This window comes from Ixodes scapularis, unplaced genomic scaffold (genome assembly GCF_016920785.2).
Source record: "Ixodes scapularis isolate PalLabHiFi unplaced genomic scaffold, ASM1692078v2 PGA_scaffold2__306_contigs__length_199485367, whole genome shotgun sequence".
In the NCBI taxonomy this organism is placed as follows: Eukaryota; Metazoa; Arthropoda; class Arachnida; order Ixodida; family Ixodidae; genus Ixodes; species Ixodes scapularis.
In genome coordinates this window covers 139298525-139316084 of record NW_024609857.1, presented here as the reverse complement: position 1 = coordinate 139316084, position 17560 = coordinate 139298525, and the positions used below count along the sequence as shown (strand labels likewise).

General features: G+C 46.4%; 1 protein-coding gene across 1 annotated transcript; it reads right to left on the bottom strand.

The window, feature by feature from the left end:
- Positions 1-496: 496 nt before the first annotated feature.
- On the bottom strand, positions 497-2901 carry LOC120840411. Its single transcript, XM_040210930.3, has one exon. The coding sequence runs from the start codon at positions 2776-2778 to the stop codon at positions 1081-1083; it is 1698 nt and encodes a 565-aa protein (XP_040066864.1). The 5' UTR covers positions 2779-2901; the 3' UTR covers positions 497-1080.
- Between the last annotated feature and the right edge of the window lie 14659 nt (positions 2902-17560).

Genomic DNA, 17560 nt, shown 5'->3' with positions numbered 1-17560 from the left:
CACTCATTTGACAACAAGAAACTGCTTCAAATCCGTTGGGAACAACTTCTGTAGTCCAAAAAGTTAACCCCTGTCTTCCACTGACGTCACGTTGTTGTTGTTGCCAGTAGAGACTTTCAGTTTGAAAAACATGGTGAAGACCAAAACTGTAAATTCAATACCTTCGCGAAAAAACAATATTTTGACCTAACATTTGGGATACTATTTTAGGAATGTTTGTTGGTTAGCTTAGCAAAATTTCAAGCAAATAGGAGACAATGAAAAAACCGGTGGAGTACCCCTTTTTTGCTGCTCCAAAGACCACATTTGCTGCTCCAAAACACTGTTTTGGCTGCTCCAAAAGGTGCTCCAAAATGGCTTAGGGCAATCACATCACTGGTCTTGCAGAGGTGGCGTGTTGCGGAGCGGCGTGTGCAGAACTTGCTGATATCCTTCCTGGCTGGCTTTCTCTGGTGTCCTGGTCTCGGGCCCGGAGGCGGGTGGCGAGTCGCTTAAGGTAGTAGGCCACTCAAAAACAAAATATTTTTTTAAGAGCAGCCAGCGTTGAAATAACTATTTCCTCAAAACAAGCATGTCTTATTTAACTTACCCAGCCATTTACAGTGCAAAATATTGAATATTTATTTATTGGGAGGTAATCTTTGTCAAAAATTGCATTAAAAGTGCTAGCCACGCCAGCTGTGATAAGTGAATAATGGGTGGCTTTATTCAGTAAAGCTTTGACATTTGTGTAACTAATGGCTGGAGCTATGCAGTGAACTAGAATAAATATTATGCAGTAAATATCAAGGAAGTAATGTTAAAAAAACAAGAAAACGGGGAAAAAGAGCCAATTTAGACTGAACCTGTTTGAGAATTCAGCTGTGAATTGAAAAATATTCCATGGATTTCTTTTATTCTAGTTGACTGCACAGATATATATGTTGTAAATCATTGTGCAAAATTTCAGTTCAAAGTATACGCTGATAAATAAGTTATGAAAGTTTGCGTCGCAACATTTGGAGCAAATTGTTATTTTCAGAAAAACGTAAACAAAGATTTCCGAGCTTGTAAAAAGTGTCACAATCTTCGCATGCAGTCCTAAAATGCACCAGATTCATAGCTGGGCCCTTCTGCGGAAGCATTATAGTCTCCTTTTCTTCGGGTGGCCGCTCGTCTTTTCTTCCTGGCCTGTTTTGTCCCATCCGCTGACTTGCGTTTAGCATTCTGCATGCGCTGGTGATCCCCCGCGATGCAAGCTTTCGTCGTGTAGTACCCTGGTTCTATGCCAGCTTGCCTCAGGATATCTAGGGTGCTTACACTGCCATTATTAAAGTGTGCCACAGCATCATGCAAGGCAAACATTACTGTAGGCAAGCTTACGTAGACCTCTTTGGGTGCCTGCTTCCATATTAGACCATTGAAACACTCATTAGCATTTTGCGTCTTTCCATGCAGGCACTTCATTAGAAGTTCATCAGAGCACAGATCACTGTAGACAGTTTTAACTTTGTTGAGCACATCATCTGGAAGTCCTCCTTTGTGTACATATTTCCCTTGGCCGAGTGCTTCGACCCTTTGGTATCCGCACCAGCTTTTCGGTCCAAGTGGACACAGGCCATGTCTCGGCTGCTTGTCGGTAGAGCTGCAATGAAAAAGACTGGCAAGGGTAGCTTTTTTCATTGCAGAAAGGTTCCCCACATTAGCCCTTATGGCGAAGCCATAGTAGTTTTGCAGGCGGTCAATGAGGGCATCAGTGAGCTTTCCCTTACCACCGAGTCCACGCACTGTCTTCTTCAGTTTTCTGAGGCGGCAGCCAACACGCTTCTGGACATGCCCAATGCATTCCAGTTTCTGCACACTGTCCTTCCCATACATGTCTTTCACAGCGGCATAGCTCTTGGAATCACCATCGCCGTAGTACTGCAGGTACTTCAAATCCCTTTTGCCTTTCGACCTTTCAAATATTCGGTATAGACCAACCGTCTCCATACTGCCAGCACTTCCTTCATGGTTTGCTTGACAGGAAGTGTGGTTTGCCTTCCATTCCTGGTACGAAGCACTATCTTGCCTCAACTTGCTTTTGGTTTTACAAGACTTACACGAGCTAGAAAGGGCCTCAACATCAATAACTTTTCCCGTGTCAACAGAAATCACAGACACACAACCGTTCAAAGATGAATGGCCACGCTTCTGCCACGTGCCATCACCTGAAACACCACACTCGGCACTCCCCACAACACGACGAACTTCCACAGCAGCATCAGTCATCGACTTCGACGCCACTTCTCTTGCCGCTGCAGAAAGCCGAGATGACAATTTGTCGTAGGCGGAGTGACGTGGAGGAGCAGGCATGTTCATCACTTTGGAAAAAGTTTTCGCACCAGCGTGCCCTTTTCCTAACTGGCGCATCGCGTAAACCAGACGTAAATTGTTCTCATTGGCACGACCCACCTTTCTCGACGTATGAAATGGGCGCTCGAACCCACAGTTGGTACACACGACCGCACAAGCCGAGCATATCCCTTGGTGAGAGCGTTCCCCGAGCTTCAGTGTTGTGTTCATGCATTCGGAACATGCCAGCGATGAAAACACTGAAGAAAGAATACCAATGTCCATTATCCTGTTCCCTTGGAGCGTAGAATTCTCTAGCGGAGCCTTGTACGCCTTGGTTATGTCCCCAAGCTTCTTCGCGGTCGCCGAAATACCGGCGTCTGTGTCAGTAGGCAGCCTCGTCGTCGTGTAGCGATTTCCAGCAAACTTGCGCTTCCTCGTCTTCTGTGTTCTGCACTTACCCATGCTGGTCGTAATATGGTCCAGGTGACCTAAGGATACAGCCCTAGTAGCGTTGACACGTGGAACAAATGCAGAACGAAGCCTGACGTACCCTGACCAAGGCAAACAACAAAAATTCCGACGAGCATTGTGCGTCCCCCTTGTGGCTGTTTTTAGAGATAAACGAACACTTTTAAACACAAAGTTGTATTTAATGACATGTTCTTATATAACAGTCACAATAAAATGCATAAAGTATTTTGAATAGCATTAATATAGATGAAACAACACTTTTGGAAGCGATTTTTCGAAACCGAAACCACAGTTGGAAATGTGGTTTCGGTTTCGCTATAGGAGCATAGGGTATAGAAACTTGCTGTAACTCGCAAACTAATGACGATAGAAGGATAATTTTTGTTGCAACATATATGTGAATGTTTGGGCGTGCAAAAAAAACAAAAACCTGAAAATTGATCTCGCGAAAAAAAAAAGACTTTTGAAGGTGGCCTACCACCTTAAAGGGGTACTCCACCGATTTTTTGAGCTACCTCAACTAACTATATTTTCTGACTCCCCGGCCTTTACTCTCTCCAGTATGCTATTTAGAATCGCGAAATTCATAATAGTTATTGCGAAATCGGCAAATGAAAATGATGCAAAAACCAACATTCAAATATACGCGCGCTTTTCAGGGCCGTGACGTCAGTGGCAGGCAGGCTTGCCAGTCGAGCAAGCAGCCAAAAAATAGAATATGCCAATCATTTGTTCCGTGCTGGAGCGCGGGTACTGCAGCGAGCTTCCCAAGCATTCATTTGACACTATGAAAGTGCTTCGAATCAGTTTAAAACAAAATCTACAGCCCAAAGAGTGAACCCCTGCCTTCCACTGACGTCACTTTTTCATTGTTGCCAGTGGAGACTTCGAGCTTGTAAAACACGGTGAGGACCAAAGCTGTAAATTCAATAACTTCGCGAAAAAACAATATTTTGACCTAATATTTGGGATACTATTTTCGCGATGTTTGTTCGTTAGTTTAGCAAAATTTCAAGCAAATCGGAGACAATGAAAAAATCGGTGGAGTAGCCCTTTAAGGGTGTGGCAAGTGTCTCCTGGATGGCTGTTCTGTCCTGTCTCATGATCTCAAGGATCTGGCACATATGTTGCTCGCTATCATCCGCCAGACCACTGCGTGGGACTTTGGTATGATCGCTTATAGCAGCCTGATTGGTAATGTCCAGGAGGTATTCATCATTGTTGTCCTCAGCTGGTGTCTTCTGGCTGTCCTTTGGCGGTTCGAGGCTGGGCAATGCGTCCGCACTGTAAGTTCTGGTCTACCCTGCTCGCGCTTTAGGCTCGTAGTTGGAGAAACGGTGTGCTTGCGGCCAGTCCTAAGCTCCGTCCACTACACCTAACCACCACATCGGTAGCAACCTGCTTCACGAGCTCTTGTGGATGCCGCAGATGGCTACAGCAAATTCCTCTGATGTGATATAATTACATGATAAATTTAATTTAGCTCAGGAGAGCCGCGGCACCGCAGAAAGGCAAATCGCCCATACCTTGAAGGACTGCGGCGCCGCTTCCAATAATGAAATGGTATTATACTACAAATCCTACTCCTCTGCAGAGTAAAAATGGGTTACAGACCTGTTGTGTGAATGCCCCGCTTCTCCTCCGAGTCACCTTTTCCATCTGGATTTAGCGTTACCCCAACAGTTTTTTAGTTGTTCAACGTCCCGTGAAAGGACATGCGTCTGGCAGTTATACTCAATGCAGAGTATGTTCCATGCTTCAATTTTAGCTTCTATCGAGAAGTTGTTAGCAGTTTTGTTTTTTATAACTATTCCATACTTTTTGGATGACGTTCCGAGGATATCCTGCTCCTCCTTCATGTAGATTCCTCGTCCCTCCGTGGCAGCTTCCTTGGACATTGTTGGAGGTTGCTAGAAAAGACACTGTGGTAGCCCTGAAGGAAAAGGAAAGGTGGAAGATAATCATTTTAGACATGAAAAAGGACAGTGAGACGATGATGCAGATACAAACCTCTGTTTAGGCGTGCGATGCAGAAAGGATGCGAGCTGTTCACCTGCTAAGACACATTAAACAATTCTTGTTACAAAGCAGCAAACTTGCAGCCTTCCAATTCAATGTCACTAAAATGTCTTAAATAAAATGAATGAATAGGTTCCTATTTTACACCACAATAATGTTTTAAATTTACCTCTCACAACAACCTCATAACTAGACGCCTGTCATGTCTCCGAGCTTCCTCGAGTGGAAGAGGGTTTCTCGAGGAGCTCCTCATCGTAGAAATCGCCGAGGCTCAGTTTTGAAGCCCAATGGCTCCTCGAGTGAAGGCGCGCTTCTTTCCTCCCCTCCATGGAGTTGAGGTAAAGCACCGAGTCAAGGCGCATTTATAAATCTGGCTGATATTCACCTTGGTTTAGTAGAGTGCAGCACACACGCATTGATTGTTTTTTTCTAACAGTGCTGATTCTTATCCTGTACGGGTAGTGAAGTGGGGTGAGTGACCCTCCTGTAAGGAATTGGTTGCATTTTTAACTTATTTACTTCATATGCATTATGTAGCAAAAGCTCTAGGAGTGCTAGCTAGCTGTTAAATTTTTCACCAGAAGAAAGCTGCCAATTTTTTGCAAGAAATTTATAAGCATCCAAATGCTGGGATTAGAAAAGAAATAGCTTGTCATGGGTGTCTCCACTCCAGTGTCTGTTTTTACTAGCTTTAGTTGGTTGTTTGGGTGGCCGAAAACACTTTCGCCATAGCAACAGGCCACTTGTGCGGTGTTTGGGAGCTTGCGGGACACACAACAATTTCGTTTTTGACCAAGAGAATGTCATTTTCTTGCTCCCGAGAATGCATCCGTGAATACAGATTTTGTGACTTCTTACGACGTGCATAACTCACAACTTCTTAGCAAAATTGTTTTAACAAGACATTCTTTCTTAATGTGGCATCTGGCTTTTGACGTATGCTGCCCATCTCTGTGCTTTAAAGACTGCCTTGAGAAATGAAGTACAGGCAAATCCAGAGCTATAGGGGGACTGGGTGCCCTCTGCCGGCACTGTTTAAGTTGCAGTGTCCTTCTGTGGCCTGGATTACTAGGTCGTCCCCTTGCAGTGTTAAGGCTGAATAAAGATATGTGTGCCTTGTGAAGGAGTTGTCTTAGTGCATGCCCAACGCAGAAGAGCAACACAGCCAATGTTATGAAAGGAGAAAAAAGGTACATTTATTAATATGAGGAAAGCGTTTAGCGCTAAGTCTAGTGATCATTGCTCTCACATTCTTTGCCTTCCCAAGAAAATTTTCTTGTCTGCCACTGTAGTGAACGTGGCCGCTTTGGTGGGTCGGAGGCAAAGTGCCGCAAAGTAGAAATTTTGGCTAGTTGGTTCATGATCAGTATTTACAGCGCCAAAAAACGACAGGACAAAGACGAGAGTAAACAGGACGAGGCGCACTCGCAACTAAAGTTTATTTAGGAAAAAACACATAATATATAGGCCGTTAAAAATGCCTATTCGTCCCATCAATCCAGAAGACCTCTTGATAAGATCAAGCTCTTTCCCTGAGAGGGCAAGGGAAGGCTCGCTAACGCATTCATCTCCCTTTGCTCTAATCTCAAACGCCTCGTGCACTTCTCGGCATATTTTATCCTTGTATTTCGCCAGAACCTTCACATCATGCAGAACTGGTGAGCACGGGCAGCGACTGCAATGAACAGCTAGGTTACCAGACGGGCTTGCTCTCATAGCTGACGCATGTTCCCGTGCACGATCATTGACACATCTGCCAGTCTGGCCGATGTACACGGAGCCGCAAGTCAGCGGAATTTCGTAAACCACTCCGACGGCTCACTCAGCATATTTGGTTTTGTGTTTTGTGCCGCACTGCCCCATGTCTGTCTGGGGATTATTGATTCTACGGCACAAGCGTGCCATCTTTTCCGGAGCTGAAAATACTACGGGTACTCTAAACCGCTGTGCAACTTTCTTTAAATTATGGGACATGGCATGCAAGTACGGAATAATTACCGGTCTCGTTTTTGGCTTCTCTCTTGCCCGATTAGTTGCCCCTTTGAATTTTTTTAACAATCCTTCTGCAACCTCCGTCAGGCATCCTTGTGGGAAACCTGCTTTCTGCAGGCGTGAAATCTGTAGATTAAAGCTGTCTTGCACAGAATGTTCACAATATCGTTTTAGGGCCATCTCCAAACACGTGCTAGCAATGCCCCTTTTTACCAATTTTGAATGGGCAGACTCGTACGGCAGGATGCATTTCTTAGATCTTGGCTCGTACGCCCAACATATGTGACTCTCCAGAAAGCGTAGTTTTAAGTCAAGGAACTGCAGTGTCCCTTCTACCGGCTTCTCGTGCGTAAACCTCAGACCTCCAGAACACGAGGAAAACACATCGAGCATCTGGGTTACAACGCCATCCAGCGATCGCTCTGCCAAGTCGCTGAACACAAGGTAATCATCAACGTACCTATAAATCTTTATGCTGTTGTCGTGCCCCAGGTTCTCGGCAATGGTGTTGTCACATTGGCTTAAAAAAATATCGGATAGCACCGGCGCGACACACGACCCGATACAGATGCCCTTCTTTTGGACGTACATATCACCTTGAAAGGAAACATACGTGTGCGACAGATAAAACGACAACAGTTCCAAAAAACTCTCCGCACTGATGCCACTTGAATTGGCAAATGACACCTCACCGTTCCGTTCTATGCATTTTCTAACCCCCGAAAAGAGATGGTCGTGCGGGATAGAATAAAAAAGGTCTTCCACATCCAAAGAAAAAGCACTACGCATCCCATTAGCGTCTCCCTTCAAAAAATCAATAATCGTTTCCGAATTTCTAACCAAGAAAGGGTCGTGTAGTTCCAAGCACGACAGGTGTTTGGCGAGAAAGCTGGACAGCTGGGATTGCCAAGATCCCCTCTCTGTAACAATCGCTCTAAAAGGAATACCTATCTTATGCGTCTTGGCAGAAAAGAAAATGTCTAAATGGAGTCCCTTGCTAGATTGCACTCTTTTCAGAAGTCCAGGAAGGTTCATTTCACTGCAAAGTTCCTTAGCGCGCGTCTTGAGTTTGGTCAAAGGTCCCGGACTCACTTTCTTGAAGTTCTTGAGAACAGCCTGCTGAGCCTTCTCATGGTACAAGTCCCGCGGCGCCACTACAAAGCCACCCTCCTTATCTGACGTAAGCAGTTTTAAGTCCTGGTCTTTAAAGTAGTCTACGATGTGCGACGTTTTCTTGCACCTCACAGCTTGTCCCGAAGTACGCAAGAGCACATCAACACCGTCCGCCACGCACCTTTCCTTGTCTTCAGGGCTTGTTTTCTCCGCTATGCCTCTCAAGAGAGCCAGTTTGGCAACAGGTCGCAGCTTGGGCTCCTGGCTGAACTTGGGTCCCTTGTCCAGTGCTGACTTGATGTTGGGGGGAAGTACAACATCCCCGAGTGTAGCAACTTGTTGTTGCCGTGGTTCCCCTCGTTTCTGCTTCTTGGGAAGCGTCAGCCTCGTCTGCTGCCAGAAGAATTCCGTATATTGAGCGGCAGTCCTTAGGTGATCCCTGTAGGTACTTCCCCCCAACATCAAGTCAGCACTGGACAAGGGACCCAAGTTCAGCCAGGAGCCCAAGCTGCGACCTGTTGCCAAACTGGCTCTCTTGAGAGGCATACCGGAGAAAACAAGCCCTGAAGACAAGGAAAGGTGCGTGGCGGACGGTGTTGATCTGCTCTTGCGTACTTCGGGACAAGCTGTGAGGTGCAAGAAAACGTCGCACATCGTAGACTACTTTAAAGACCAGGACTTAAAACTGCTTACGTCAGATAAGGAGGGTGGCTTTGTAGTGGCGCCGCGGGACTTGTACCATGAGAAGGCTCAGCAGGCTCTTCTCAAGAACTTCAAGAAAGTGAGTCCGGGACCTTTGACCAAACTCAAGACGCGCGCTAAGGAACTTTGCGGTGAAATGAACCTTCCTGGACTTCTGAAAAGAGTGCAATCTAGCAAGGGACTCCATTTAGACATTTTCTTTTCTGCCAAGACGCATAAGATAGGTATTCCTTTTAGAGCGATTGTTACAGAGAGGGGATCTTGGCAATCCCAGCTGTCCAGCTTTCTCGCCAAACACCTGTCGTGCTTGGAACTACACGACCCTTTCTTGGTTAGAAATTCGGAAACGATTATTGATTTTTTGAAGGGAGACGCTAATGAGATGCGTAGTGCTTTTTCTTTGGATGTGGAAGACCTTTTTTATTCTATCCCGCACGACCATCTCTTTTCGGGGGTTAGAAAATGCATAGAACGGAACGGTGAGGTGTCATTTGCCAATTCAAGTGGCATCAGTGCGGAGAGTTTTTTGGAACTGTTGTCGTTTTATCTGTCGCACACGTATGTTTCCTTTCAAGGTGATATGTACCTCCAAAAGAAGGGCATCTGTATCGGGTCGTGTGTCGCGCCGGTGCTATCCGATATTTTTTTAAGCCAATGTGACAACACCATTGCCGAGAAGCTGGGGCACGACAACAGCATAAAGATTTATAGGTACGGTGATGATTACCTTGTGTTCAGCGACTTGGCAGAGCGATCGCTGGATGGCGTTGTAACCCAGATGCTCGATGTGTTTTCCTCGTGTTCTGGAGGTCTGAGGTTTACGCACGAGAAGCCGGTAGAAGGGACACTGCAGTTCCTTGACTTAAAACTACGCTTTCTGGAGAGTCACATATGTTGGGCGTACGAGCCAAGATCTAAGAAATGCATCCTGCCGTACGAGTCTGCCCATTCAAAATTGGTAAAAAGGGGCATTGCTAGCACGTGTTTGGAGATGGCCCTAAAACGATCTTGTGAACATTCTGTGCAAGACAGCTTTAATCTACAGATTTCACGCCTGCAGAAAGCAGGTTTCCCACAAGGATGCCTGACGGAGGTTGCAGAAGGATTGTTGAAAAAAAAAGTGAAAGCCGTTTACAACTCCCTGTAACACCGAATTAGAGCGCAGCTCTTGAGGAGGAGGAGGGAAGAGTACTGGGGGGGTGAAGTGACCTGGGGGGGGTCACGTGACGATGCCGATGATGTCATCAGTGACGTCACTGATGACGTCATCAGTGACGATGACGATGTGGACTCCGATGACGTCATCAGCGATGATGACGATGACGATGCGGTTGTCGATGACGTCATCAGTGACGTCACTGATGACGTCATTTGTGATGATGACGATGCGGATGCCCCCCGAAGTCACGTGACACCCCCAGGTCACGTGACACCCCCAGGTCACGTGACCAACCCCAGGGTCACGTGACCCCCGCCGAGGTCACGTGACCTCCCCAATGACGTCATCGTCACTGATGACGTCACCGGCATCCGCATCGTCATCATCACTGATGAGGTCATCAGTGACGTCACTGATGACCTCACCAGCATGCGCATCGTCATCGTCATCATCACTGCTGACGTCACCAGTGACGTCACTGATGACGTCACCGGCATCTGCATCGTCATCGTCATCATCACTGATGACCTCACCGGCATCCGTATCGTCATCGTCATCATCAGTGCTGACGTCACCAGTGACGTCACTGATGACGTCACCGGCACCCGCATCGTCATCGTCATCATCACTGATGACGTCATCAGTGACGTCACTGATGACCTCACCGCCATCCGCATCGTCATCGTCATCATCACTGATGACGATGCGGATGCCGGTGACGTCATCACTGACTGACGTCATCGGCGAGGTCACGTGACCTCGGCGGGGGTCACGTGACCCTGGGGGTGGTCACGAGACCTGGGGGTGTCACGTGACCGGGGGGGGGGGGGGTCACGTGACCTTGGGGTGACCTTGGGATGACCTTTGGGGCCACGTGACCTTGGGATGACCTTGGTTACGCCGACGGCGACGCCGACGCCGCTCAAGCCGGGAACGGGCCCCTAAGAGCTGCGCTCTAAAATTCAAAGGGGCAACTAATCGGGCAAGAGAGAAGCCAAAAACGAGACCGGTAATTATTCCGTACTTGCATGCCATGTCCCATAATTTAAAGAAAGTTGCACAGCGGTTTAGAGTACCCGTAGTATTTTCAGCTCCGGAAAAGATGGCACGCTTGTGCCGTAGAATCAATAATCCCCAGACAGACATGGGGCAGTGCGGCACAAAACACAAAACCAAATATGCTGAGTGTGCCGTCGGAGTGGTTTACGAAATTCCGCTGACTTGCGGCTCCGTGTACATCGGCCAGACTGGCAGATGTGTCAATGATCGTGCACGGGAACATGCGTCAGCTATGAGAGCAAGCCCGTCTGGTAACCTAGCTGTTCATTGCAGTCGCTGCCCGTGCTCACCAGTTCTGCATGATGTGAAGGTTCTGGCGAAATACAAAGATAAAATATGCCGAGAAGTGCACGAGGCGTTTGAGAATAGAGCAAAGGGAGATGAATGCGTTAGCGAGCCTTCCCTTGCCCTCTCAAGGAAAGAGCTTGATTTTATCAAGAGGTCTTCTGGATTGATGGGATGAATAGGCATTTTTAACGGCCTATATATTATGTGTTTTTTCCTAAATAAACTTTAGTTGCGAGTGCGCCTCGTCCTGTTTACTCTCGTCTTTGTCCTGTCGTTTTTTGGCGCTGTAAATACTGGGCAAAGTGCCGGCTAAAGTTGCGACTCCAGTAAGCCAGTCATCAGTGTGACCGACAAAACAATCCGCAAGTCTGCTTAGGGCTGAGGCCTGCACCCCTGCGGCCTGAAAAGAGATGTACAATGCAAAAAATCAATTGAACTCTGTGAAACCAATGTATTCTGCCAATTTGCCCTAATGATATACTGTTTTGTAACTTTATAGCTACGTGGGCTTTGTAAGATTCAGTGCATCCTTTGTACAAAGAGGCACTATTGTGCAATGTACATTATGCTTTTTTTCTCAATAAACACTCCTAGTGTTCTAAGCAGACAAGTGCATAGAGTTATTGTGATGTCATGTAGTTCCTGTGTATTGTTTTTAGCTATGTTGGCATTGCTTGTGGCTACTGGTATAATCTGTGTATTGATCTAATCCTGTAGTTTCTGTGTATTTTCTAATGTTTGGTTCATACTTGCTCAATGAATCGTTTGTGCGTAGTCATTGTGTTTAAATATGACAATTTATGTAAATATAAGAATTGTGAAGACCTGTCTGCTTGTTGTTAATGGCACACCATGGTCCATTATTTTGTTTCTTTTGTCAGCAGCACAACATAGAAATACTTCCTTTTTTTTGTGCCAATCCACAAATACAATTTTATAACAGGTTAATAAAGTGTGATTTTTCAATCAATTCCAGCACAAACAATCTAGTAGAGAGTTGATTAAAGAATATAAAGTTGTCAACCTGCATTGATGTGCTCATTTGCTACTTCGTAAAAACTATCTCAATGTAGCTTGTACAAGCAGGATAGGCCACATGAGTCAAAGTGTAAGGAGAAACATCCTTGGACAGGTGTGCTATGTCGAAATTTCCCTTTGTGCGCCGTCTGCTCTGGCAAGCGAGCATTATGAAACACTCGGCCATCATACACAGTTCAAACTCACATAATTTCAATGATTTCGGGCAATACTTAGATTTAATTGTGCGAGTAAGCATGCAATGTTGCACTATAAGGAATTAAATCAGCTGGATAAAATTGTGCTTTCGCCTGCAGCACAAATAAAAAGAACGCTGACAACAACTCCGTCAAGAAGGTGTACAGACCACCCGCTCAAGCTCGTATCTTCGCCCTGCTGAATCAAGTAATATTGCCAAGTGCATGACGGTGTGAGCACGTGCGTGGCCGAATGGTTACCATGCTCCACTTTCATACGCGGATGATCCAGGTTTGATTCCTGGGAGCAACGCAGCTTTTTGCTATTTCTGTAAATGTCGCATTCTGGTAAATTTGAGAACCTTGTCGCTTGTTCAAGGTCAGAATGTTCTGTGTGCTGAACCTTCTATACCAATTGTTCCAGAAGCCCATGCGTCCACATAAGAGGCTCCGCATGGCGAGCCGGAGTCGGTCTTGCCCCAGTGCGCGATCCTGCTGTTACGCTGCCGCTCAATCCTGCTATAACGCCTCCATTGACGCCTGCGATGGTAGCCTTTTCTTCTGTGTTTTGAGCACAAGTTCGCCCCATTAAACTTTTAGTTCCAGTTTTCGTCGCCTCACCAAAATGTCACGGCATAACAGCAGGACTGAGCGCTGGTGAAAAACAGACTCTGGCTTGCCACACGGAGCCCCTTATATACATGCGTGGCCTTCTGGAACAATCGCCATAGAAGGTTCGGCACATAAGACATTCGGACCTCGAACAAGCAACAGGGTTCTTGAATTTACCAGAATGCGACATTTACAGAAATAACAAAAAGCTGCGTTGCTCCCAAGAATCGAACCTGGGCCCTCAGTGTGAAAGCCGAGCACGGTAACCATTTGGCCACGCGCATGGCAATACACCCGGATTTGTGTAATTTCTGCTACAGACAAACAAAATGGTGCTATTTAGAGATCCGTAAGTAGAATGCTGTATAGACCATTGGCAATCTATAGAGTGCCCTTTGCTGCCACTGAATGATGCAAATGAAACATTGTGAACTTGCATATAATAATGGGGACAAAGTTTGCTTCTTGTCATAATGGGCCACCACACGACAGTATAAACAGCGAGTACAATACTTGCAATGGCCAAGCAGTTGATGGATGGCTGCCGCATTTTCCTGCTGTGCAGTCAGGACTGCCCTCTGTACGTCAAGGATGTCCCTTATAGTAGGCTCGTCCCTCTGTTGTCTTGGGAGGCAGCTCTGTGGCTGTGTCCTGGGGGGATCCAGGGCAGCAAGGAGACAGCTGTCAAGCATTGTGGCTTTCATCCACACTTTTCTTAAAGTTTGAAACATGTGCATGCAAAGTGAAAAATCATGATCAGAATTGCACCATGTGCATTTTACGCCTGTTCTGCCGTGTTTATGCAGATGGGTCTTCGCACGTCAAACCATTCACGCAAAGTTTTGCGGTGTATATCGCGTTTTTCGATGGCTGATTTTGAAGCACTCGCCACAATCGAACGTTTAGAATGAGTTATACAGCCATCCATTTGAAATACAAGCGTGCGATTGTCATTAGCAGATAGAGTTGATCATGGTTAACTTATTTCTGAACGTGAAAGGTATATTTTAACTTTTGATTCACTACCTCTTTAACCTCACACTCTGGACTGCTTTGCGGGTCAGCTCCCAGTGTGAACGGGCCATTAGCAACACACAATATCAGTGTGGAAACAAACAGTTAACCCTCTATAAATTTAACATGAACCAAACATTACCTTCATGCACGTCCCAAACCGCTCTAACGTGTGGCAGCACCACTTCTGTCAACTCGATTCAGCTGGCAGATTCATTTGCATTCATTTCATTGGAGTGAGACGTAAAAGCCATTGGGTAGCTTTTCTCGATGCATGCAAAAATTACCGAACTCGTATGTTTCCTGTGAACACGGGAGTGAGTCTATTCACCACAATCAACAGCCGGCGGTCCACCTCCTGAAGCAGCTGGCTGGCTGGCCGGCTGAAGAGGCTTCTCTGGAGGCACCCCCAGACTCCTCTAGGTAGAGCAGCTCTGCTGGCAGTGGGGGCTGCAAAGCAGATTCACTGTGATCACTGCTGCCCCTCTACTGCATTGCAACAAAACAGGTAGTTCTTCCTCAACATGAAACAGCATTCATTCTTTCTTGCAGGTTAGGCAGAAATGTTTCAATATAAAACGCATATATTTCCGGTTGAACAAAGAATTTGTGCACATTGTAGTTTGCAGCAGACTGGAGTCCTATCACACAAAGGGTCGGTGTTCAGAGGCTCCAAAGCTGCCGAGATTTATGTACAACGTGCGACACGGTACACGACATTGGATTATTAGTGCACCAAATGAGCACTTTCTATCACACTAGTTTTCATAAGAGCCTTTAAATTCTAAGAGAAAACCAGAAAGAAAACCTGCGATCGCTCGTTTGCGTTAACAGTACTGCACAGTGTTCTTGTCTTTTCTATGTGCCTTCATTTATTGCGCTATTACGGCGATTTCACAACGACGCAAAGTGGGCTTCTCGTTGAGGACTCGGAGGACGGCCGAAGGGACTGCCTGGGACGCAGACACAGCAGCCCCTTGACAACTTCCTCCTGACGATGGCCAGAATCTGGCTCTCAACCTCGTTGAGGGGACCCACCGAGTTGGGACCACCGCCCGTCTGCGCCACCGCCAGCAGGCCATTGTGCTTTCGCGCCTAATAGACCGATGCCACCAAGCGAACTGCGCAGGCGCGCGCATTCCGGAAGTGGTGCCGCCGCCATGCTACTTGTAGTCATCCGTTCCCGGCTACATACGGCTGCGCATACGTACATCATCATAGATTATCATTTGGCACGCCCCGGTATCACCTTGATTATCTTGCATGTTTTTACTTCATAAAATTGTGTTGTTTGTAATGCTTTACTTTCCTCAGCAAGTGCAGAAAAGCAGTTTCAGTCGTCTTATCGCTTTAGAATCGCCTTGTCGTCTGCTTCGTCGTCGTCTGCTTCTTCGTCTTCGTGAACGCGTGAGCCCACTGCCGTTCACGCGGTAATCCCACTGCGGCCGCGGAAAAAAAAATAAAAAAAAAAAAACGGCGTTACTACTTGAGCATTCCGACTCCTCGGACGTCTCAATTACCTTGCAAACAAGTGAACATCTAGTGCAATAGCAAAGAACAACAAAATATGAGGGACCATTGGCTCGGTGTAGCACCACGGAACAGCATCAAATGTGATAAAAAAAACTGAGCTTGGTGGTGCTCAGTCTTGTGCTTAACGTTTAATCAGCCATCAAGTAAGAAGAGTTAAAAAGACTTTCTCGGTGAGCGATAGTTTTCTAAAAGTTGTTTCATTCTGGTTGACAGCCTGTGCGACAGAGTACAGATGAACGGCGGGAGAAGCCTTCACACAAAGAACTGATCTACAGAAAGGCCAGGCCTGACGCGCCGTAATAATTGGCATCTATCAAAAAGAAGCAACCATGCCAGATACCTGAAAGCTTGGGGTGGAGATGATTTTTCGTGCACAGTTTCTATTTAGTTTTATTTTTTTTTTTTTGCGCAAGATCCGAACGCTAACAGTCGCCCGACGGGGGAAGCTTTTTTCTGCGGTCTCGACTGGTGCTAATGCAGAATGGATCAGTAATACCAGCCTAATAGACCACCACAAAATGAATGAGGTTTGTTTGTTACATTTTTGGCGGTAAGTACGTGTTGCACCTCTAAATTGCATTATGTAATCTTTTCACGTGTGTATGAGAAAAAAAATGAAGGCTGCTTCCGGAAAGGTTGTTTTATTTTGAGTGGTGCATATCGGGAATCGCTGCTCTTTTTTAGTGATTGTCCTAATCTTTTGAAGCACGGTTGTGCTTGAAACATGTCGTCGCAATAACAGTTATAACCACCAAAGTACACTGAGCAAGAAGTGTATTAAAAACGGCCTCCACAAAGCAGTGCGGAGGTCCTATTTGAGATAGACCAACGAATAGACCGCTACGGAGCAAATGGTCAGAGAGATTCCAGCATACGGAACACTTCGGCACGCTCTATGTCTCGTGCCCTGTAATCTTACACATTTTAGCTGACGTGCAACAGGTTGGATATAAATTATGAAGCAAATCGCGAAACAAATCGTAAAACGCTATTTTTCCTGCCGCTCTGTCCGGCTCTGTTGACCTTTCTCTGCCATGCTTCTTTCTTGCGGGAAGACATAATGTCCGAGGCCTTTTTGCCTGGTGGTGTTATTATAACTCCGTGGCATACAACCATGTAAAGCCACCGATTGAAAACCATGAGTAAACACACCTGGCTAAAAGTCTCGTGCTAACCCGAAAACTTCCAAACGCCGGGCGTACAATGCGCATCGACGAGGCCGGAAAACTGGGGAGAACTACAGGTACCAGGATGCACTGCGGCAGCGGTGGCGTCGCACAACTCGTGGTGAGATCGGTCTATTGACGCGGGCGTTCCAGAAAGTTTTCCATTCCACCCTTTCCTTGAAGGCAGGCCCTTCTGCGTTGAGGCGGCCCATAATCACGCCTCAGAGGCCCATCCTCTCCTCATAGACAGACTGAGGATGAACAGTTAAACAATTTTTGGACTGCAGGTTTATTCAGCATCTATGCAAACCTATCCTGTGACAGAATTGGTGAAGAAAGATTAATGATTCCTGCAACCACCTATCCTGTGACAGAATTGGTGAAGAAAGATTAATGATTCCTGCAACCACGGTCATTGAGTTGTCCACAGCTTGCAACATTTCCCAGGGAATCGGCCCCTTAAAGACCTTGAAAACCTTCAGACGCTGAATAACCCTCTCTTTGTGAACCCTTGCTCGGGCGACACTTGCAGTCCATTTGGCATCAGCAGCCAAAACTTTGGCAAAGGAATGGTGGCTGCACGACACCTAACCCTAGCTTGTTACATTCTGTATCAACGTGAAAGCCTTTGGCCACCATTACATAGTCGCGTGAACTTCTCTAACTTACTTAGGACGGGTGACTTTTCCACACAGGCTTTGTCAGAAGCTCTTCCCCCAAAACCCTTACTGATAAAGGTGATTAGACCAGCTGGAGACACTCCAATCAAAAATTGAGCAGTGTAGCATCCTTTGTATTATGAGTATGTAAACAGCCAGCACGCCATATAGCGAGACCTCTCAATTTCTAGGTTGATGCACTAGAGTGCTACTTGCACCTCAGCGTATTCCTTAAAGCAGCTG